The sequence below is a fragment of the Bos grunniens genome, chromosome 5 (genome assembly GCF_055505025.1).
Source record: "Bos grunniens cultivar Pamir isolate PY7600 chromosome 5, Bosgru_T2T1.0, whole genome shotgun sequence".
NCBI classification, from domain to species: domain Eukaryota; kingdom Metazoa; phylum Chordata; class Mammalia; order Artiodactyla; family Bovidae; genus Bos; species Bos grunniens.
The window spans coordinates 118,026,074-118,048,560 of NC_141169.1; the positions used below are offsets into that span (position 1 = coordinate 118,026,074).

The 22,487-nt window shown below is 58.6% G+C and overlaps 1 protein-coding gene across 4 annotated transcripts; it reads left to right on the forward strand.

Annotated features, from left to right (window-relative positions):
* Positions 1-4,289: 4,289 nt before the first annotated feature.
* TRMU (tRNA mitochondrial 2-thiouridylase) lies at positions 4,290-19,872 on the forward strand. Of its 4 annotated transcripts, none has more exons than XR_015164658.1 (11): positions 4,290-4,416; positions 8,262-8,427; positions 9,120-9,226; positions 10,951-11,073; positions 14,160-14,332; positions 14,945-14,998; positions 15,083-15,515; positions 16,360-16,460; positions 17,921-18,065; positions 19,000-19,082; positions 19,512-19,872. XR_015164658.1 is itself a non-coding variant. In XM_086403327.1 (11 exons), the coding sequence occupies exons 1-11, from the start codon at positions 4,335-4,337 to the stop codon at positions 19,662-19,664; spliced, it is 1,254 nt and encodes a 417-aa protein (XP_086259453.1). In that variant the 5' UTR covers positions 4,290-4,334; the 3' UTR covers positions 19,665-19,872. The 4 variants fall into 4 exon arrangements, 2 of the variants coding, with proteins under 2 accessions (XP_086259453.1, XP_086259454.1); XM_086403327.1 differs by having other exon boundaries at positions 15,083-15,149; XM_086403328.1 differs by having other exon boundaries at positions 14,219-14,332; positions 15,083-15,149.
* Positions 19,873-22,487: the final 2,615 nt, after the last annotated feature.

Sequence of the window (22,487 nt, forward strand, 5' to 3'; positions counted from 1 at the left end):
CATGAAGAAAAATTGGTTAAGTGCAGACCCCAGGCCCCAGCCCCCAGGTCCGGGGCAGCCTAGTCATCTGCACTTTGAGTGGGCAGCCAGGGGGTCCTGATGTGATGGTCCACAGACCACACCTGAGGGGAGGCGAGCACGGGGGAGGAGGGGCTCGTGTGAATGCGGGGGTGATGGGTGGTGTGCAGGGGACAGACCCCCGGGGTGCTGGAGCAGGAGCGCTCCTTGTGGAGGGGGCAGGGCCCCTGGGAGGCGCACTCGGGGCCTGCAGCTGTTCTGACTTGATCTTGGTTGACAATGAGCGGACCAGAAAGCCGCTAGCATGTACGGATAATTTCTCAGTCTCTGCGGTGGCTACACAGCAAACAGGAGGAACACTGCTAAGTGGACCCGCTCTGGGGCTCGCATCCAGGGCTCCCCGCATGGAGCCAGGCGGCCTCTGACCCCAGAGGGGTGTCCTGCACTTCCAGGTCATCGTTTGGAAGGGAGACCCCAGTGGATCAAGAGTGAAAAGTGCGCCCTGGGCGGCGCTGCCACACCTGCAGGTCTAGCGCCGCAGGTAAAGGAGGGGCTGCTCAGAAGGCGGGGTTCCTGCCTGGGGGCAACCGTCCAGGTGACCAGCGGCTGCCCGGGAGGGTGGCCCTCCCGTGCTCTGACCTAAAACAGCCTTCGCCCTGGGAGCTCCCCCGGGCCAGTGGAGCCAAGCCCGCGGGAGTCACGGCGGTCTGCTCCTCCGCCCTTGTCTCCATCCCGGTGGCCAGTGTGGTGTTAATCCACCACTAAGGTCCTCGGATGTCTGGTCTGGCTCCTCATTTCACAGGGGAAAGCCAAAATCTGGGGTCGGATCCATTCACTGAATATTTATGGGGACTCTCCTGTGGGCAGTGGTCATGGGGGTGCAAAGCTCGCACATGGCTGTCTTCTGGGGGCGTGGCGGTGGGTGGAAGAGAGGGGCTCCGGCCATCCGGCCTACAGCGCAGGGGTGAGCTGGGCCTTGGCCCCCGCCTGCTCCCCCAGGCTCTCCTTGGAGCAGCCACACTCTCCTGTGGGCCACGGTGCCATGTCCAGTCTACAGGTGTCCCGGGGCAGGACAGAGTAACCGGATCTAAAGTCTTCAGACAGTTGGGAGGAGGCCCCAGAGTGCACAGTGGGTAAAGCAGTGCCTGCCAGCCGCGTGTGTCGCTGCCTTCCCTTCCTGTCCGGGTTTCCATCCAGCTGGTCCCACAAAGCACTTTTCCTCTCTGGCTCGCAGGTCCCCAGCCCACCCCTGGGAGGGAGACCGAGAGGAGGGGAGGGGCCGTCCTTTCCTCGGGACCTGGGGGTGAACAGCCTCAGCTGCCGCCAGAGGGCCACCCTCCCAGCTTGAGAGGCCTAGCTTCACGTGATGGTCATGTTCCATTAATTCTCAGGAGTACACGCTTTCACGTTTCACAGCTGACATTCACACAGCTCACACTGCTGTTGTCGGGGCACCTGGGATGTCGTTGTCGTTTACACGGCTGGTCCATCGTGCACCTGTGTTAGGCAGTGATCAAAGATTTGGAGCTGCCAAGTAGCAAATGGTTGTTCAGTCTCAGTCGTGTCTGACTGCGATCCCAAATAGCTAATACCGCCCATTTAACCAAGAAGGAGCAGAAAACACGGTTGCCGAGGTGTCCTGTTTCAGCCACTGTGGGGGTGGGTGGCAGCTCTCCTGACCCCAAGGCCATGTGCTGGGCATGGTACTGGACTCTGCCTCAGGCGGGCGGGGTCCCCCAGACAGAGCCCAGAGTCCAGTGACATCAGCTGGGCCACCCCACAGCCTCCGCTAAACAAATGCTCACCCTGAAATCTTCTGAAGGCCAGGTGTCATCAACTCTCCCGGGAAATGCAAGATGCCATGGCCCCCTCGGGTGTTTTCGGACACCTTATTCTGAAACGTCCTTTTCCTGTTTCCCTGCAGGGCCCGTGCACTTCGCTCCAACCACAGAGTTTACGCCTCCTGCTCTTGCACTCTCGGTTGGCGTTTCCTGCTTCTCATCTCAGAACATGGGGGACATGGGGCCTCCCGCATTTCACTCTAGACTCTCTTTTTTCTTCCTTATTTGGGATCCTAGTTCCCCAATCTGGGATCAAACCCGAGCTCCCTGCAGTGGAAGCGTGGAGACTTACCCACGGGACTGCCAGGGAGTTCCTTCACTCTGAACTCAAAACTACTCCTGTTCTCAAGAAAATGACTTGCCTTAAGAATTATTCGCATTTAGACGTTAACGTCCACTGTTAACCTTTTAAGAAACTAATGTGATTTTAATGCCAAGCTTTGGTGTGTATATTTGCCTGATTTAAAAAACCATCGGCAGGACTTCCCTGGTGGCCCAGTGGTTAAGACAGGCTGCGTGGGTTCCATCCCTGCTTGGGGAACTAAGATCCCACATACCATGTGGCCAAAAGTAAATAAAAATAAAAACCATCTGCATCTCTAGTGCATTTCCTCCCCTGCTTATTTCAAACCGTGGTTCAAGTCCTACCTGAAATCAATTTGTGAACCGCCCCAGCAGTTATCTGAAAATGCAAGTCGCTCAGTCATGTCCACCTCTTTGCGACCCCATGGACTTTACAGTCTACGGAATTCTCCACGCCAGAATACTGGAGTGGGTAGCCTTTCCCTTCTCCAGGGGATCTTCCCAATCCAGGGATCGAACCCAGGCCTCTGACATTGCAGGCGGATTCTTTACCAGCTGAGCCACAAGGGAAACCCTAACTTTTCCACAGTTTTAAACAGGAAAAATAAGATTTCCCTGGTGGTCAAGTGGTTGAGAATTGACCTGCTAGTTCGTGTAAGGGACACAAGTTTAATCCCTGTTCTGGGAAGATTCCACATGCAACTAAGCCCTGGTCCCCTAGCGGCTGTTCTAGACTCTAGGGAAAGCCACTGCAGTGGCAAGCCTGGGCACCACAATTAGAGAAAGCCCGTGTGCAGCAATGAAGACCCAGCGCAGCCATAAATAAGTAAATAAAAACTTGAATTTGGAAAAAAAAAAAAAAACTCCTGGTGACTCTGACCCACTATTTCACTGACTGAGACTACTTCTCTGTTCCCCTTCAAAAACTCATAACCGAGCAGAATCTCCAGAGGTGGTTGATGGGACGGAGAGCCCACCACCTCCCCCAGATTGCTGGCATTGGACTAAAGGCAGTTTGCCTCTCTGCCATTTGTGAGCACTGATTTTGGAAGCAGACAGCAGCAGGACCAGCGCTGATGACGAGATGCCTGACCTAGCAGCCCCCACCAGGCTCTCAGTGCCTGTCTGCACTGTGGCCACAAGCATCTCCCCTGGGACTGAACCGGGGTCGGCAGGCACCCTGCCCCTGCTGGGTCTGGCCCCACGCTCATCCCCAGGCCCAGCGCCCTTCACTCAGGGCCCGGCCCTCCGCCTGCTCACCCTCCCCTCCCGGTCAGCTAAGGGAAGGCCCGCGCCCACTTCCACAAGCACCCAGCTGGACACCACAGCCCCGGGGTGACCTCACACCCTTCTATCGTTTAGCAGCCTGTTCACTGGGCGCCTGCCTGTCACTGTTGACTAAAAAAAGATGCACAACTTGAGAGTTGCAAGTTAAGTTTTATCTGGGGCAAGATGAGGACTGCAGCCCGGGAGGCAGCATCTCAGACAGCTCTGAGAGACTGCTCCAAAGCGGCAGTAGGGGAGAGTCAGGATATAAGGTCTGGGGAAGGGGGAGTTCAATGCCGTGAAGCACTCAGTTTACACAAGGCTTTTTGTTAGTCCTGAGGGTCTGATGTCACCTTGAAGGGATTTAGTGCTTCTCTACATACGAGGAGATGCAAGGATGGAGATTATAAAACCTGTTCCTAAAAACATCCAACTATCCAAAGACCTGTCCTACCAGATTCCCTGGAGCACAGAGCACCTCAGTCCACCCTGAACGCCCTCAGGTGATGTTGAAGGTCAAGAGCTATTTTAGCAGAATGGGGTTCAATATCCGTGGAGGCAGATGGCAAATGCCTTTGTTGTTCAGACCTTGGGAATGCTCTTGGTAAGTGCCAATTTGTAGTTGGCATCACACACACACCTGTGTGTTCTGGGAACACACTCGCACGCGCGCGCGTAGGAAGCGCTGACTGTGTCCGGCAGCTGCGGGCAGAGAGGTAAGCCAGAGCCAGGAGCGCAGGGGGCGTGGTCACAGGCCCGCCAGGGAGCAGCGGGCAGGGAGGAACGCAGGGCGCTGAGCACCTGCTTCCGCCCGGGCCTCTTCTGCGCTCTCGCCTCCAGGGAAGGGCGGGACTTCCGGCCAGAAGCGGAAGCGACGGCGGCAGTGAGGGGAATTGGCCGCTGTCGATGCAGGTGGCTCGGCATGTCGTGTGCGCCGTCTCCGGCGGCGTGGACAGCGCAGTGGCAGCGCTGCTGCTGAGGCGGAGAGGTGAGAAGGCCGAGTGACCCGGCCGCCCCCGAGCGGCCCCTTCTCGGAGAGCCCCGCTTGGTGGCGCGCGCCCCGGCCCGCCCTCTGCGCCTGGGGGTCGGAGAGCGCGCGGCCGCCTGTCGGGGAGCGGTCAGGCCCCCAGTTGCCGCCGGGGTCGAGCAGGGGAGAGTGGGTCTCCGACTCCGGGCGGTCGCGTTTCTCCCTGGCCCCGAGGCCTTGCTCCCGCGGCGGCGGCGGCGGCGGCGGCGGCGACGGCCACACTCAGCCTAGGCTTGAGGAGCGCCGCAGCCTCCGTGGAGGTCCTTCCCTCCACGACACACGACGTGGCCGACCAGTCCCGACGGGCGGTGTGCTTATCAGGTCACGGCTGTGCTTTCCACTCGGTGGATGACAGACTCTTGGCGCAGGAGCGCTTCCGTTTTCTCAGGCGTCTATCGGGCGCCCCCGGTCGGGAGCCGGGCTTCACTGCCCGTCTAATTCTCCGTCCGTGTGACCCGCTCCCTTGGGAGCCCTCCTGTACCTAGCGGCACTTGTAGACGCTCTGTTGTTGAGGCGCCTTTCGTTCTTAGGCTCTTGGAATGCAGAGGGAACCCAAGGTTCCTGACCTGGGACAAGTGAGTCAAGCTCTCCCTGTTTGTAGAATGGAGGGACCGCCTACCTCCCAGGGTTGCTGGAGGTAGTATTAATAAGTAACAGGACACACAAAGCCTTTACCCCAGTGCCCAGCACACGTTAGGCACTCAGCAGTAGAGCCTATTAGTGCGTATTAATAACCAAACTGTCACAAAAGGTGTAACAAAAAGTGTCAGTTAAAGTAGAGGCAGGCTGTGAGCATATATAATTGCGATAGGGCAGGGAATCAAAGCATCACAGAGATGGTGGTGTTTGCGCTGAGACTACTGGCAAAGCCAAGTTCATGTGTCCAGTGGTACAGTGAGGCCAGACAAACTGAAGGTTTGAGTTTGGAGCAGAGCAAGGTTTATTCATGGAGGAGGTTGCAACCTGGAAGATGAGAGACCTAAGATCCTCTCATCCATGGTATGAGGACTTGGAGGAGGAGTTCCCTGAGCAAAGGCTGGGGCTTAGGAGGTGAGGAGGAAGCGTTTCCGGTGGAGTCGGCAGCAGGTGCGAAGCTCAGGCACGAAAGTGCTGGCTGGGTCTGGGGGTGCCGGTGCCAGCCGGCAAAGTCGATCAGGTCCCGAGAACGTGCACGGCGGGGCTAAGAAAGAAACTAAAGCAAGAGACTACAACAAAGATGGGGTCGAGAGGTTCAGACACGTCTCCACGAAGGGACGCAGTCTGACACCAACTTTATTCAGCATCTTATATTTATACAGAAAAGCGTGAGAAAGACAAGACAGTTGACATTTTTTCTTGGTTGGCCTATACATCTTACAAACAGTCACAAGAAATCTTGAGAGCATGGGAATGGCTCCCTGTTATTATTTCTTACACCAGATAACATTTCTCTGTGCGTGAGAAGTTTGCACAGAACTCCAGGTGCCTGCAGTAAATAAGCGCCTAATTTCTGGGGTGGCGGGACAGAGAGCTATGTTTGCAAGCAAACCCTCAAGGACTGAGGCAGCTCCCAGAGCTGTGTCCTTCGGACAAAGGACCCCGTTCTCACGGGCAGCTCCCCGCATTGGGGGAGAGAGGAGGGGAGGCCGGCTGAGCGCGCTTGTGGAGTGTGTTCTGTTCGGGGCTTCACACTGTGTCGTGGGAGACAGCGCAGAGCCCTTGAAGGGTTCTGACTAGGCAGCGACACGTCGAGGGTGATGTGGCAGACATCCCTGGGGAGGCTAGTTGGGTTATCTTACTCCTTCAGGAGGCTAGCGCTCCTTCCCAGACATCCCTGGGGAGGCTAGTTGGGTTATCTTACTCCTTCAGGAGGCTAGCGCTCCTTCCCAGAATCCAGGCTGAGCGGCGTCACAGACCAGCTACCTTGGGTTTTGCTCCTCCGGGTGGGGAGCCGAGGGGCACAGCAGAGAAGCAGCACGGCCCTGTCCCCTCGACACGGAGGCCTTTCCCAATCTCGTCGGAGGTGCCTCCTGAAAAGCTGAGAGCCTGCAGAGCGCTGTGGTCTCCTGGAGCGCCAGGGCCTCAGCCACGTGAGTGGTCACGTCGCCAGGAGGAGGATGATCAGGCACATGAGCCACGGAAGAGGGGATTTTTAAAGCTCTGGGTGTGGAGTTGTGTGTTTGTTTTGCGTAAGCTCCTGTTGTGTGCTGGGCACTGCTGGGCTCTGGGGACACATGGGTGTGGAGACGGCGTTGGCAGGTGGCAGAGCGCCTCACTTTGGTAGCTGCAGGGGCGCGGACAGGAACAGCTGGAGCCCAGTGTAGGGTGCACTGTTAGGGAAGCACGGTCAGGGGATTTGGGAAGAAGAGAAGGGAGGACCTGCTGGGACGGGGCTAGTGGCCTGGCTCACATGGCGTTTTGGAGTTTGGCCAAGCTTTGTCACCGAGTCTCTGCTCTTTGGAATGCCGTGTCAAAGCTTTTACAGTCCAGTGCCCTTTCATCACATTCGGCCGACCCAAAAGAAACGCTTCTCATACATGGTAGACACCTATGCAGTTACAAAGTTGGTCTCCCCCATGTTTGGTTTGGTACTTTGTCTGCAACAGAAAAGGGGAAAAACAGGTCCCAAGGTACATAGATGTGTGTGCCTGTGTGTGTGTTAGTCGCTCGGTCATGTCCCACTCTTTGCGACCCCAAGGACTGTATCCCGCCAGGCTCCTCTGACCATGGGATTCTCCAGGCAAGAATACTGGAGTGGGTTGCCATTCTCTTCTCCAGGAGATCTTCCCGGCCCAGAGGTTGAACCTGGGTCTCTTGCATTATAGGCAGATTCTGTACCGTCTGAGCCACCAGGGAAGCCCTATGATAAAGCAACCAAAAGTTTTAATGTCTTTGTTGGGGATTTTCTCCCCGGGACTTGGAAGCAACGGACCTGAAAGAAGGACACTTGGACCGTCTCTTGCAAGGACGGACAAGTTTATTTCTGCAGTCAAGCTTTTTTATAGAAGCAGTAACAAAGAGCTTAAAGTATGCGGCCAGCAGAGCGCATACGGAGTTAACACATAATCAGTAGAAACGTTTCAAGGACAGCGCGCTCTAAATAGACTCATGGGCTTCTCCCACAACCCGCTCTCACAAGTAACATCCCTGTTTATTATTAACTCTTGGCGCCGAGCATAACCAAAGGCAGGAGGTGTCTTTCTGTCCGTAGTGCAAAGCCGCGTACTTCTGGCCCTTCGCCATTTTCCCAAGGACTTTCTCCTTTTATGGCTATTTTGCACTACGCTTCCCAACAGTCTTTATGTCTGATGTCTTAGAATCTAATTCTTAGTGGGTAATTGGAAATAATTTTTGAATTGAGTTTACTTTTCTGATAACTGAATGGCGGTTTTTATTTGTTTTGAAAAATTGTGTAGAATTTCTGCTTTTCTTTCATTCAGTCACATTGCTAAGTCTCTCTATTTGCTGACACAGTGTGGGGACGTGAAGATGGAGAGATGCCATCTCGTCCACACCTCCAGGGTGTTCACACCCCCGGGTTGCACACTGTCAGTTCAGCCCCACAGGGTGTTGTGATGATGGAGGCCTTTACCAAGTGCAGCAGAGCATCAGGAGTGTTTACATCAAGATGTGGTCGGAGCGCTGCAGACCTCGTGGCGGCGGGAGGGACAGCCAGGCCCCCGTGCACAGGGGCGCAGGAGAGCTCGGAAGGAGGGACAGCCAGGCCCAGTGCCCAGGGGCGCAGGAGAGCTCGGAAGGCACTGCCTTTCCACACCTGGTCGACGCCACATCCCCTCTTGACTTTGCCCCTCCACTCCTACCCCCAGGTTACCAGGTGACCGGGGTGTTTATGAAGAACTGGGACTCCCTGGACGAGCACGGTGTCTGCACCGCTGACAGAGACTGCGAGGACGCCTACAGAGTGTGCCGGATCCTGGACATCCCCTTCCGCCAGGTGTCCTACGCGAAGGAGTACTGGAACGACGTGTTCAGGTCAGGGCTCCCTGCCGTGGCGCAGGCCCTCTCCACGGCAGGCCTGCTGGGGTCAGCCAGTGCTTTCTCTTTTCAGGCCACGGTGCCAGAGACCGTGTGTGGGAGGCCTCGGCCGCCCCTGGAGAGTCTGGGTTGGAAGCCAGGCCTGCATCCTGAGCACCCCAGCCCTTGTTCCTATTACTGTGCCACCTGCCAGAAGTCTCTTTAACGTCTCTTGAACCTTGAGATGTTCTGCTGCTAAATTAGCATGAGAGAGCGAGGGCTCAGGTCTGCTCTGGGAGGCCGGCTGTGGCTGGTCCCTGAGGATGGAGCCCCTGGGCCATCAGTGTTGGGCTGAGGAAGCAGCTGGGGTGCTGGTTAAACAGACATCCGAGCCTGGGCGGGGCCCTGCAACCTGCACCTCAGCAGGCGCTCCAGTTGGTTCTCGGATGGGGTCCTGTGGCTCTTACTTTGGGAAATGGCACAATGGGCCTCGGTGCCTGGTGAGTGCAGATTCAGATGGAAAGCGCAGCTGGCTTTAAACAAACGTTTGATGAAAATACTGAAAATGATTCTGTACTGAAGCTACTATCTTGCAGAAAGTTACAGTTTTAATAAAACATGGAGAATCTCTAAGCAAGTCATGTACCTGATTTATTTTTCTGTAGGATGTTTGACACTTAGAAATAAAAAGGCTTTTCTTTTCATTGCAGTGATTTTTTAAATGAATATGAAAAAGGAAGAACTCCTAATCCTGACATAGTCTGCAACAAGCATATCAAATTCCGTTGTTTTTTTAATTATGCTGTGGATAACCTTGGTAAGTGATTTGAATTATCTTCATTTGTCTTTTTAAAAATCATGAGATTTCCAGGAGCTGAGGTTGGTTTCAGCATGTATCTGCTGGATCTGAGGATGTAAAGCTTAAATTTGAAGAGCTCACCCAGCATTGGACAAGTACTTTTCCTCCAACTCCGGAGTGAGAATCACAGCTGAGCCAGGCAGAACTGATGCTTTTGAACTGTGGTGTTGGAGAAGACTCTTGAGAGTCCCTTGGACTTCAAGGAGATCCAACCAGTCCATCAGGAATAAGTCCTGAATATTCATTGGAAGGACTGATGCTGAAGCTGAAGTTCCAGTCCTTTGGCCACCTGATGCGAAGAGCTGACTCATTGAAAAAGACCCTATTGCTGGGAAAGACTGAAGGCAGGAGGAGAAGGGGACGACAGAGGATGAGATGGCTGGCATCACCGACTCAATGGACATGAGTTTGAGCAAGCCCTGGGAGATGGTGAAGGCCAGGGACGCCTGGCGTGCTGCAGTCCAGGGGTTGCAGAGTCGGACACGACTGAGCAGCTGAACGACAGCTGATTGATGGGCTTCCCTGGTGGCGCAGTGGTGAAGAATCTGCCGCCAAGAAAGGAGACGTGGGTTCGATCCCTGGGTCAGGAAGAATCCCCGGAGAAGGAAACGGCAACGCTCTCCAGTATTCTTGCCTGGAGAATCCCATGGACAGAGGCGCCTGGCAGGCTACAGTCGGGGGGGTCACAAAGAGTTGGACACAACTTAGTGACTAAACAGTTCTTTGGTTAAGTGCTGGGTCAGTTTTGCTGCAGCTTCCAGGAAACAGTCTCACAATCCTGAATGTCTATGAAGTTTTCACACAATGCAAGGCCTATGGATTAGTATATGCCTCGGTAGGTTCTTTGACTTTTTTGCATAGTATGGAAAGAAGAAATTGATTTTACTGGATGGTCCTTCACTGTGATAAAAGTACTATGCGTTTATTAAAGAAAGTTTAAAACTTACAAGCATAAGAAGAGGAGGAAAAGTGTCATCTGCAATTTCCTCCCAGGATAAAAAAGAAGGGCTTTCTGTTGCTCGTCTTCTGGTTTTCCTGTACATCGAGAAGAGTGGGATCCTGTACTTTCTCTGCTGGATAACATCATAAGTGTTTGCCCGGTGCCTTTAAACATTGTGTGTGTGTGGTGCTGTTATCGTGCAGTGGTGCTTTATTCGTAGTCTCCTGGTATTAAACAGTTTGGTTGTTTTCAGTGTTTTCTTAGTATAAGAAGCGCTGAAATGAGCTTTCTGTATTTAAACCTTTGTGTACGTGTTTGATGTTTTCCTTAAGCTAGAATGAATAAATAGATGGTAACTTTTTTTGGACGTGTGGCTTGTGGGTTCTTAGGTCCCCTATCAGGCATCGAGCCTAGGCACTGGCAGTGAGAGAACTGAGTCCTAAGCACTGAGCTCCCCGGGACTTCCTGACATTAACTTCTGAAAGGCTCTTAGAGATGCAGCAAAACCTCGTAGCTAACATTTTATCAGTTCAGAGACTTCAAAGACCACCTGTCTAATGGAATCCCAGGAGTGTGTCTCTTCCCTGGGATCTGGGCATTGGGGAGTGGGGCGGATCCCCTGTGCAGACCACCTGGTGTGAGACCTGGCATCTCTGCCCCACGGAGCACCCTGGGCTCAGACTGACCGAGGCCAGCAAGTGCACGCCTGAACTCTGACCCTCATGCTGTAAAAACCTCCCAGGCGCAGATGCGGTGGCGACAGGTCACTACGCAAGAACGTCCCTGGAAGATGAAGAGGTGTTCCAGCAGAAACACATCAAGAGGCCGGAAGGGCTCTTCAGAAACCGGTTTGAAGTTAGGAACGGTGAGTACACGTGTCAGGCCAGGGCCGAACTATTTGGGAGCGAAGCAGTGGCCGTGGGCTGTCAGCGTGCTCTGCCCGACTTCTCCCCGTGTTTTCCAGGCGAGCTCATTGGCTTTGGTTTCCTCCTCAAAGAAGGACAGTGAGTTGCCTCAAGGGTCAGTCCCCCCGGGGCCTCCGACTGGCTCAGGCGGGCACCCGGGCAGGGCTGCTGGGAAACTTAACCCAGTTCTGGGGGAAGCAGGCGACAGTGTTGGAGTGTCACAGACCCCATTCTCAGCCTTGCGTTGTCGAGATTGAGGGGTGATGTACTTCAGTGTGAAATGAGGCTGGCTCCTGACATTCATGGCACAGGTCTGGCAGCTTGCTTCGGAAGATGACATGTATAAATTTTCAGTGTCAAAGGGCACGAGGTGTCACCAGCCTAGAAAGTGCCAAGCAGTCGACTGGAAGGCTGTTGGCTTGTCCTGGTGCATGTTTATGTAGAAGAGAGGAATTTACATCCTTATGCAGTGAAGGACGGCATGGAGCCCAGAGCCACGTCTCTGCAGACAGTTTCCTTGGCTGCAGGACCGTAGGGAACCTGCGTTTCTCCAGGTCTGGCCTGCCCTGGCCTGCCTCCTGTCCACCGCCTCCCTGTCTGACCCCAGAGGTGTCCCCTCCCTGCACCCATCTTAGCAGGGCCAGCAGGCGGGTCTCCGGGTCCTCTTCTCCGAGGAGGTAACTGAAACTTGGCTGCATCGCTGGCAGGGGGCCTTGGGTCGGGGGCTGGACACAGCCCGGTCCACCCAGCTCCACAGTCTCTGCTCCTCCCCGGTCCTCCGTGTTGTCCAGCCCAGTTACAGGCCGCAGCTTAGCTGCCCTGTGATCTCTCCTCCTCTCCACCTTGCGGCAGCCGAGGCCACAGATCAACAAACTGACCGGACCCAGACCAGGCCGCCACTTAGCCTGTGTTGGGAAGGCCTCCTGCTGCCGCCAGCACAGCACTGTGTCCGCTGGGGGACGCTGGTGCGTAGGGAGACATGACCGCTTCCCTCCCCGGTGCGACCTGTACACTCCTGGGGAACCCCTCAGCAGGAAAGCAGCCCCCCGCCCCGCACACTGGGAGGGCCTGACTGTGGCCGCCCAGCCCTGCCGCCCGGGCACTCCACAGCAGAATCAGGCCCCAGGACCCAGTGGTCGTGGCTCTCGGGGCGGGAGTAGATAAAGGATTTGTTTCTGTGTCGCGTAGCGTGCCTGCTGAGCTCTTGGAAGAGGCGCCGCCGCGCAGAGCTGGCGGGCCTTTCTGACCAGACCTGGTGGCGCGGTGCCTGCTCTGTCCTGTGTCGCTGTTGGAACAGGGCCGCAGTGTCTGTTCTCTGCGTGTTTTCAAGACACTACAGGTTTTTTATTTTGTTCTGACTCAGTTGCCCTGGGGGCTGGACTAAGCCTCCTGGCCTTAGTCACTGGGGAGAGGGCACGGGGTCAGCGCGCCCACCCTGAGCTCCTGTGCCCTTCCTATCCCAGGGGCAGCCTGTGTCCTCACCCGTCAGGGGCAGGTGGCACGCTGGCCAACCCGGAGCAGGGAAGGTGCTGAAGGGGGCTCTGGGTGCCAGCAAACCCTCCCGTAGTGGGGGTCCCTCTTCCTGGTCAAGGGTTACCTGCTTGCTTTTTTTAAAATCATAAATTTTTTGTTTGTTTGCTTAAATTTAGTTTTGAAACAAAAAATAGCATTTGGCAAATGAGTCTTCCTACCTGATGACTGGTTGACTGGATTCTCTTTTTCACTTTTCACATGATTTTGTTTTATACGTAAAAACTGATGGAATGGAGCCCATGTGATTGGGCTCAGTTTCCAGCTCTGCCCTCGTCTCCCTGCACCCCTGTGGGCGGTCACTTTAATTATCTAGGCCTCGGTTTCCTCACCTGAAGATGGGGATAAATCTGTCATAGGGCTAACATGAGGGTCAAATTTGAGCTCACAGAAGGAAAACATAACCAACCACACAGAGAGCACGCTACACGTGTGACGGGGCGGGCCACGTGCTGTACCTGGGCTCTTTGTACCTTTTGCATGGATGTGAGCTCGGCGTGTGACTTGCTGAGGCTTCGCTTAGCCCTAGTCATGACACATGGAGAGAGGCCGTGACACTGGCGTCATGCTCCATTTCCTTCGTTGGTCACTGAGCTGCAGAGCGGAGGACCCAGTGTTCTTGGTTGTAGAAGGCCTGTAACATGCCAGGCAGGACCCAGCAGCCCAGAGAACCCCGTCCCAAGGCCAGGGTCAGGCAGAGCTCTGCACCATTGCCATCAAGCTGGGAACAGTCTTCACATGAAACAGACCTTTGGAGGGGCTTCAGGTGGTAGAGGCCCACCTACCAGTGCAGGAGATGTGAGAGGTGTGGGTTTCCTGTAAGAGATCCCGTGGAGGAGGGCACGGTGACCCACTCCAGTACACTTGCCTGGAGAATCCCATGGACAGAGGAACCTGGTGGGTTGCAGTCGTGGGCTCGCAGAGTCAGACACGACTGAAGCAACTTAGCGCACACGCAGACCTTTAGAGAAACCGCAGAGGCTCGGCTGACAGGTGACAGCTTGGACTCTGAACAGCCCACTGTCACCAGGCGGGGAAGCGGGTTGAGAAGCGGGCGCTGCTGGGGAGTGTGGTCGGCATGCACTGGGGGCGGGAGGTGAGGAGAGCAGCCAGGGCGTGAACTCCTGTTGTCAGTGGGAAACAGCACAGCCCAGGCCGTCTCAGCAGGGTTTGATTTTCCCAAATGTGGCTCATTTTGTTTTCTTCTTAATATTTCATAATGTTTTTGTCATGTGATGTTTAATCTTTGAAAACATAGCCTAACACATGAACCGGAATAAATTCCCTTATCACATAAAATCTCCCTTCCGTGTATTTTTTTCAACAGTAGATGAATTAGGGGTGGGACTTTTTGTTAACCATGGCAGATCTTTTTTCTGGAAATGTACTGTTGATTATTGATCTTTGTTTCTGCCAGACCAGGGCTAATCTGTCAAAGTAAACAGGAGGACACTATTAAAAGCAATGTATGGTTATTTTTGTTCCTGCAACATCTTTTGTTCTTTACTCTTGGCAGCGGTAAAACTCCTCCAAGCAGCTGACAGCTTTAAAGACCAGACCTTCTTTCTCAGCCAGGTTCCCCAGGAGGCACTAAGGAGAACCCTCTTCCCCCTGGGGGAGTTAACGAAAGATTTCGTAAAGAAAATAGCTGCTGAGAACAGACTTCATCATGTGCTTCAGAAGAAGGAGGTAGGATTGAGGGGCGTTGCCGCTGGCAGGGGCGAGGGCTCCGCCCTCAGGACCCCCATTCTAGGGAGACACAAGGCAGAACGAGGCGAGGACGCCGGGCGACGGCCGTTCCCACTCGCTCCTCTCACCTAGACGTGTCACCTCGGGAAGGGCCCCTGACCCTGCGTCTCTGACCCTCCTGCGCCCTCGCCCTGCGGCCTGGCTTGCGCTTCCTGCTCCTGCTCCGGCCCCTGTCTCTCCCCAGCCTCTCCCCAGCCTCACAGACAGTGCCTCGGGGCTCTAGCACTGGCTTCCTTTCCGGGCGGCTGGCCTGAGGGTCTGCCGCGAATGCAGGCCCGGCAGGTCTTGGCGGTGGCACCGCTCACAAGCGTAGCCGCCAGGTCCTTGTCTGGGACCTGAGAGAAGCCCCTCGAGGTCCGTGAATGGCTCTGACTGGTGTCTGTGGCCCTGGAGGAGGGCAGCCGGGCCCTGGCCTGGAGGGTGGGGTGGCTCAGGGCAGGTGAGCCCCAGGAGGCCCTGTGTTGTACCCCCGTCCTTGCCTGGGGTCTCCGAGTGGAGCGTGGGGCCCCCGCCCAGCCGCTCATCTCACACGTGGTCTTCTGTTCATTTCAGAGCATGGGCATCTGTTTTATTGGTAAAAGGAACTTTGAAAATTTCATCCTTGAGGTGAGTGTTCTTTGATGCGAAAGAATGGGGCCCTGTTTCTGCTCTGAACCTGGAGCTGTTGGTGATGGAGCACTGGTTTTCCAGTATTTACAGCCTCGACCTGGTCGATTTATTTCTATAGAAGACAACAAGGTTCTGGGGACACACAAAGGTGAGCGCAGTCCAGGGCTGCTTTTCATGCTGAGCGCCTTGAGGCTTGGGGCGCCTGCATGCTGGGGGTTCAGGCGGGGTGCCCCAGGCCCTGCTGAGTGGCAGGGGGCTCGGAGGGCCGCAGGAAGGGGCGGGTGTCGCTGTGACGGGGGTCTGCATCTCGAGGTGTGGCTCCTCAGGCATTGCAGCCAATAATAGACAGTGCGCCTGGCTCAGAAGGCCTCACTGCGAGTTGGGTGTTCATCCACGCAAGGGAGAATAGAAGGCTACAGGAAAGTTCCACCCTGGGGGAAGGAGTCGGGTCGACTGCAGAGTGCAAGTTCCGTGACTTAGGACGGTGTGAAGAGCTGGGACCACCCGCTTCCTGGTGGGCTGCCGCTCCTCATTCGCAGACTCTGCTGGGTTGGGCACCCCCAGTCTGTGCTGGGCTGGCGTGGGAGGACAGGTCAGGTGCCCAGGTGGGAGGGCAGACGTGGGGCTGCACCCTGGGGGCCTGATGACAGGCGAGACTCGGCCCAGCAGGGTCTGACCTGCCTGGAGGAGGAGGGCTGGGCCTCAGACGTGGACACTCAACAGGGGCTTGTTCCTTAGAGAAGTCCACCTTGGTTTGGGCTGGACGGCCTCCCCTTCCTGGTGCTGGTGGGGGGGTGGGGCTTAGATGTCATGGGCTCCCCGAGACCTGAGGCAGGAGGAGAAGCTGGCCCTGCTGGGAACAGCTGCAGGGTGCTCCCAGCCTGTCCTGGCAGGAGATGGCCGGAGCCTCGGGGAGCCTGGTCCAGGAGGGGAGCGCTGAGCCTGGGCACCGTGGGTCCCCTTGTCCCCGCTGGGTCTTGTGCTGCTGGTGGTGGGGTGGGGGGTACACAGAGGTAGTTGGAGAGCACTGGGCACAGAGGGACCGAGGCTGCGCTGGTGCCCCCGCCCCATGTGGTCAGTACAGGGGAGCGGGCACGCCTGTGAAACGCACAGAGGCTCGGCAGGAGGGGCTCGTGGCTTCCAGCGGGGCACTAGGTCCTCCTTCTAAAGGAGTGGGCCCTGCTCACTGCAGGCTGGGTGGCCCCGTGGCTGGAACTGCTCCTTGCAGGGTGGGAGGTGCAGCCTAACCCCAGCTGCTGCAAGCGGTCCACAGAGGGGCGCCTCCTGCCTGCCGCCCCGTCCCACCGGGACGTTTGCGAGAGGACTCCTCCCACCTCACCGAGAAACTGTCTCCACAGGTTGGTTCCTGTACACTTTGGGCCAGAGAGCCAACATAGGAGGCTTACGGGAGCCCTGGTACGTGGTGGACAAGGATGGTGCCAAGGGCGATGTGCTTGTGGTGAGTCGGCGGGAGGAGACGAGGCCGGGCTGGGCAGAGCCCACGAAGCTGAGCAGGCGGGGTGGGGGCTCTGCAGGGCCTTTTCTCTGTGCCCTCCAAGGTTGGCGCCGCTACCAAAGGTTTTGTGTAAGGTACTTGATAGCTCTTCTTGTATGCCCATCACGCTGGTCGTCATCACGTCAGTCCCTGTAAGTAGATGTCACTCCTCTGATTGTACCCAGCGGACAGACCCAAAGCTGAAGTAGCGTGCGGAAGGCCTCGTGGACATGGGGTGGGCAGTGCCCAGGATGGGCCTGCTCACGAGGGGCCCCAGCGAGTTGCTGTTGAGCAGACAAGGACAGAGCTGGGGCCAGCCCAGGCCACCTGCTGTAGCTCTGGGACCTGGGACTTTAGCGGGACCTGGGCACATTTTTGGAGAAGGCCACGGCAACCCACTCCAGTACTCTTACCTGAAAAGTCCCATGGACGGAGGAGCTTGGTAGGTTGCAGTCCATGGGGTCGCGAAGAGTTGGACATGACTGAGCCACTTCCGTTTCATTTTCATGCATTGGAGAAGGCAGTGGCAACCCACTCCAGTGTTCTTGCCTGGAGAATCCCAGGGACGGCGGAGCCTGGTGGGCTGCCGTCTATGGGGTCGCACAGAGTCGGACACGACTGAAGCGATTTATCAGTTTAGCAGGGGACATTTTTAGTGTCACAGCATTGGGGCGGGCAAGAGGTCCTGCTGGTGTGTAGCGGGTGAAGCCCGGGGCCCTGTCCCCTGCGGAATGATCCAGTCCCAGTCTCGGCAGGGCTGGAGGTGAGCAGCCTGGCTGAGCGCACGCTGTTCTTAGACCGGGTGGAGGGCCAGTGACCCTGCCCACCGTGGCCGGGACATCTCCTCCCAGGAGAGCCCTGGTGCAGAAGTCTGAACGGCGATTCTGATCGCATTGAGTTAAAGTGACTTTCGTGTGATGTTCAGCAGTGTCTTTCGCTTTGGGAAAGGCTGGTTCCTGTGTGGGTGTCCTTGTCTCCTTAGAGCCTGAGGGCACTGGACTTGATGTTCTCGGTCCTGCCTTGAGGGGGCTGCTGGGTGCTAGGAGGCCAGGGTGTGTGGAGGCCCCAGGAGCCTATTCCCAGCCACGTGGTGTTTGGTGGGATCCCTGTGGGAATGTGGCTGGCCCGGGTGTCCGGGCGCTGGACAGGCAGAGTGTGGCGGGGACGAGAGGAGTGAGGCTGTGAGTGGACCGCGTGCTCCTCTGCTGCTTGCCGAGGGCGCGTGGCAAGTGGCTTTCCCTCTGCACTCATCTGCACAGGCTTAGGGAGGCTCCAGGGACACACGCGCGCGAGTGTCCACGGGGCAGCGTGGTTTTCAGTGCGTGTTCGCTGCTACAGTCGTGAATGCAGTGCAGTGAGGGGCTCTGGGCAGGGACCCTCTACTGAGGGTGCAGGGCACCACAGCCTCGCGTTCCGTCCCGTAGGCCCCCCGGACGGACCACCCGGCCCTGTACAGGGACCTGCTGCGGACCGGCCGCGTTCACTGGATCGCGGAGGAGCCGCCTGCTGCCCTGGTCCGCGACAAGATGATGGAGTGTCACTTCCGCTTCCGCCACCAGATGGCGCTAGGTGACTGCTCAGGGACCCGTGGGCCAGGGCAGAGTTGAGACAGGCGGTGAAACCTGGGGCAGGGAGGGCCCGTGGGCCAGGGCACAGTTGGGACAGGGGATCAGACCTGGGGCAGGGAGGGCCCGTGGGCCAGGGCAGAGTTGGGACAGGAGGTCAGACCTGGGGCAGGGAGGGCCCGTGGGCCAGGGCACAGTTGGGACAGGGGATCAGACCTGGGGCAGGGAGGGCCCGTGGGCCAGGGCACAGTTGGGACAGGGGATCAGACCTGGGGCAGGGAGGGCCCGTGGGCCAGGGCAGAGTTGGGACAGGAGGTCAGACCTGGGGCAGGGAGGGCCCGTGGGCCAGGGCAGAGTTGGGACAGGAGGTCAGACCTGGGGCAGGGAGGGCCCGTGGGCCAGGGCAGAGTTGGGACAGGCAGTCCGACCTGGGGCAGGGAGGGCCCGTGGGCCAGGGCAGAGTTGAGACAGGCGGTGAAACCTGGGGCAGGGAGGGCCCGTGGGCCAGGGCAGAGTTGGGACAGGCGGTCAGACCTGGGGCAGGGAGGGCCCGTGGGCCAGGGCAGAGTTGGGACAGGGGATCAGACCTGGGGCAGGGAGGGCCTCAGTGTCCAGACCACATAGCCCATTCAGCCCTCTTCGCCCTCTGCCTATGCACAGACAGGCTGGGGGCACTGAGGCCAGCTGATCCCCCTTTGTCCGGGATGCAGGGGGACGTCTTGGGAAGGGTGTGGGGGCCTCGGTCCAGCGGGCAGGTGGCTGGCAGGTAGTGTGTGTGTCCACCTGGCCCCGGCTGGGCCGTGCTGAGCCCCTCTGGCTGCTGTTGCCCCAAGCTTCCTTTGTCCGCACTTCCTGCTCCTCCTCCCCGGGGCTAAGACCTGAGGCTGCGCAGCCAGCAAGGCTAGCGCCTCCTCCAAGGATCCTTGTCTTCCACCCAGTGCCCTGCGTGCTGACCCTCAATCAGGACGGCACCGTGTGGGTGACGGCTGTGAAGGCTGTGCGCGCTCTCGCCCCGGGACAGGTGAGTGGGGACTCCGGCTGGCGGGTTGAATGGGGTTGTGGCCCTGCAGCTGTGTGTGGCCCTTCTTAGCACCAGCTCAGCCTGCAGACATGCAGGCTCTCGGTAGAGGCTTCATGCTCTGGAAGGACAGACGGCCTGCCTTTCTTCTGGACAATGAGGGGCTGAGGGCAGAGGGGTGTGGGGGTGCTGGTCAGACGGCCAGCCCTGCACCTGGCGCTGCTCTCCCAGTTGTGAGCACGCAGCCTGGCTGCCGTGTGGCCCCGCCCTGGCCCTCCTGTGGCCTGGGCCCAGGGAGGCGAGGATTGAAGCCGGGGGAGGCGGCGCGGGGCCCGCCCTCCCCCAGCAGTAGACCAGCCGCGCGGGTCCAGGCTGCTCAGGGCACCCGGAGGCCGGGTCCCGCTGCAGGTGACGTGGCCTCTGTCCCCCCAGTTCGCCGTGTTCTACAAAGGGGACGAGTGCCTGGGCAGCGGGAAAATCCTACGTCTGGGGCCGTCCGCCTACACACTGCAGAAGGGCCAGAGAACGTCCAGCGTGGCCAAGGAGGGCTCCAGTGACAGCCCGGGCCTGGGGCCTGCACCCTGACGGAGGTGGAACGGCTGCTGCGGAGCTCGCGGGAGGAGGGGTGGGGAAGCGGAGCCGGGAGGCCGCCAGGGGCTCAGCACTGCCTCCCCTCTGGTGACCCGGCAGCCGCTCCAGTGCTGGCTGGAGGATCTGTCCCAGGTGCCCATTTGTAGGGTTCCTGCCTCACACCCCCAGGAGGGGCAGCGTCCAATAAAAACCCTGTCTGGGACATAGGTTCTGACGGTGCCTCTTGGGGGGCTGTCTCGGGGCTCCAGGGCACTGGGGGTGTGTGGCAAGGCAGGGGATGGCACAGAGGGGATGGGTCCCGCTTCTCTGCCTCTCCATTCACGCCTGTGCCCACCCTCCCCTGTGGCAGGGCCGTGTAAACAGCCTTGAGCTGGGTCCCAGCCTGTAGGGTGTCTGCCGGGAAGCGCTGCAGGTTTGAGGCCCCTCTGAGTGCGGCCCTGCCCTGAGTCCAGGCAGCTGCACAGAACCCCCCATCACCCCACCAGAGTGTCCTGCACCCTGGCCAGTCACGGCAGAAACAGGGGGCCTGGGCCCCTGGGCGGGTCCACCAAGAGGTGGTTGGCAGGTGCTCACGCCTTGGTCCGTCCAGGCTGCCGTGCCAGAACACCCCAGAGCTGGTGGCTCACTGATGCGGCAGTCTTCTCTCTCAGCTGCCCGGGCCACATGTCTGAGACCAGGGCCCGGCCTTGGGTGGGACAGGGTGCGCTCACAGGCAGGGAGAAGGCTACCGCTCCATAGGGACTGTGGGCCCCAGCCACCCCAGGGTCTTCTCTCTCTGCTGCTCCATCTGTAGAGCTGCAGCCCCCCACGTTCCCCTCCCCCGGTTCCAGGCCCCCAGCAGGGCGCGTCCCCAGGGTGGGGCAGGGGACACGTCTGGCACTTTCCACTATGCTGCGTGGCCTCCAAGACCAGGGGCCCTCCAGCCAGGCTCGGCCAGAGAGGCTCTGCTCAGCCCGGCGCGGAGGCAGACCCGCAGCCCCTCTCCGCATTGTGCCGGGTGGGGGTGGGGCAGGGAGGCCAGCAGCGCCCTCGGGTACCTTCAGCCCCGCTGGAGGCCAGAGCTGAGACACCGCCTGTGTTCTGCCAGCTCCAGGGGCGGCGTGGAGCCCCCCTGGGCTCAGGTTCCCCGGGGTCCGCTGCGTTGGGCTGAGGCTCTCGCCGTCTGGGGAGCCTCCATGGTGGGAGGAACGGTGGCTGGTGGGGGGCAGTCGGCAGGGACACAGACCAGCAGAAGGGAAGCTGCCTTTCTAGCCTCCTGATGGCTCTGCCTGTCCTGCTGGCCCGATGCCAGGCCTCCAGCCAGGTCGGCCAGTGGAGGTGGGAGGAGGGTCATAAACCTGCCGCTACCCCTGGCTCAGCACTACTCGAGGGAGCCTAGAAGCCCGCAGTGCCACCTTGTGGGCACAGCCTGCCCCCACGAGTCCTCCAGGCCTGCAGTGCCACCTTCTCCTGGGCACTGCCTGCCCCCCCCCCGTGTCCTCCAGGCCTGCAGTGCCACCTTCTCCTGGGCACTGCCTGCCCCCCCGAGTCCTCCAGGCCTGCAGTGCCACCTCCTGGGCACAGCCTGCCTCCCGTGTGTTCAGGAGGTCTCTGGGCAATTCCTCCGACTCAGCTGTAGCTGTCGGCAGGGGGTGTGGCTGGCCTCTGGCTCCACCCCCTGGGCCCTGGCTATAACCCCGTGACCTTCAGAGGGGCTGGGGCTGGTAGTGGATGGGCTTCCCTGCCTTCTCCCCCACTGGTGCCCTGCCTCCAGGCCAGTCACCCCACACTGGGCATCCTGAGGGAGGGTCCGGGCTGCTGCTTTGACACACCAACCCCCGTCTCTCGATGCAGATGAAGGGTTGCCCCGCCCCCCACACGTCACCTTGGCGAGACAGACCCCTGAGCCCGGCCTGTGCTCCGCTCCTGGGAGGCTCAAGTCCGTGTCAGGGTCAGCCCCTGGGGCCCGTCTTCTGCCCGCAGCCCTGGGGCTCCAGCGGCCTCTTGTCCACGTCCAGGGAGGCCTTCACGAGTCCCAGGCCTCCCAGCACCTTCAGTGTCTGCAGGGAGGGCGGTTGGGGCGAGGCAACAGCTGTGACGTGAGGGGCAGTTACTACGTAGGGTGTTTGCGTGGCCTGGACGGGGTTCAGTGTTCACATCTGTTCAGTGCTTTTGTCTTGTGTGGGTCCCGGAGCAGCTGGGGCTGGGGGTGGTGTGGAGGGCTGCCATTCACGTCCACGGGAGGACACCCAGGCCCAGCAAATGCGCCTGCTCCCCTCTCCCCAGGGGCTCCTCGCCTTCTCAAACGCGTCCCCCACAGGAGGGCTTCTGGGTTGAGATGGAGCGCGTCTGCTGCTCTCATGGCCAAGCTCTCTGAGAGGCGATTGTCCGCAGGTGGACTGAAGAGACGACCTGAAGAGAGGCCTTTGGGGAGGGCTTTTCTGGGTGGTTTTCCTCTTTCTCCTCCCAGACCTGACCCAAGGGTGGCCTCGCCCTCTGGAGCTGTGTGGCCAGCACCGGGGCGAGGGCTCCTGGAGGCCCGGGAAGAGGGGCCCTGTGGGCTGAGATCGTGGGGTCCCCGCTGTTTCTCTTTGCTCCACTGGTTTTTCCCAAAGGCAGCCCCAGTTGGGTGGAAGCGCGGCAGTGCAGGCGGCTAGGACCCTGGGGGCAACCCGTCTTTCTGGACAGAGGAACTAAGGAAGGGGCCCCGGGAGTAAGCGTACGTGAGGCGAACCCAGAGAGCAGAGCGTGGGCAGAGCGGACCCCTCACTCCACGTACGCTGACAGGCGCTGGCTCACCCCAGTTGGAACAGACCCCGGGCAGCACATGAAAGGCTC

Coding starts and splice junctions, on each gene's coding strand:
- TRMU (XM_086403327.1), top strand. CDS start 4,335: ATGCAGGTGGCTCGGCATGTCGTGTGCGCCGTCTCCGGCGGCGTGGAC. Junction 9,227..10,950: donor TTATGCTGTGGATAACCTTG/GTAAGTGATTTG, acceptor AAAACCTCCCAG/GCGCAGATGCGGTGGCGACA. Junction 14,999..15,082: donor TTGAAAATTTCATCCTTGAG/GTGAGTGTTCTT, acceptor CTGGTTTTCCAG/TATTTACAGCCTCGACCTGG.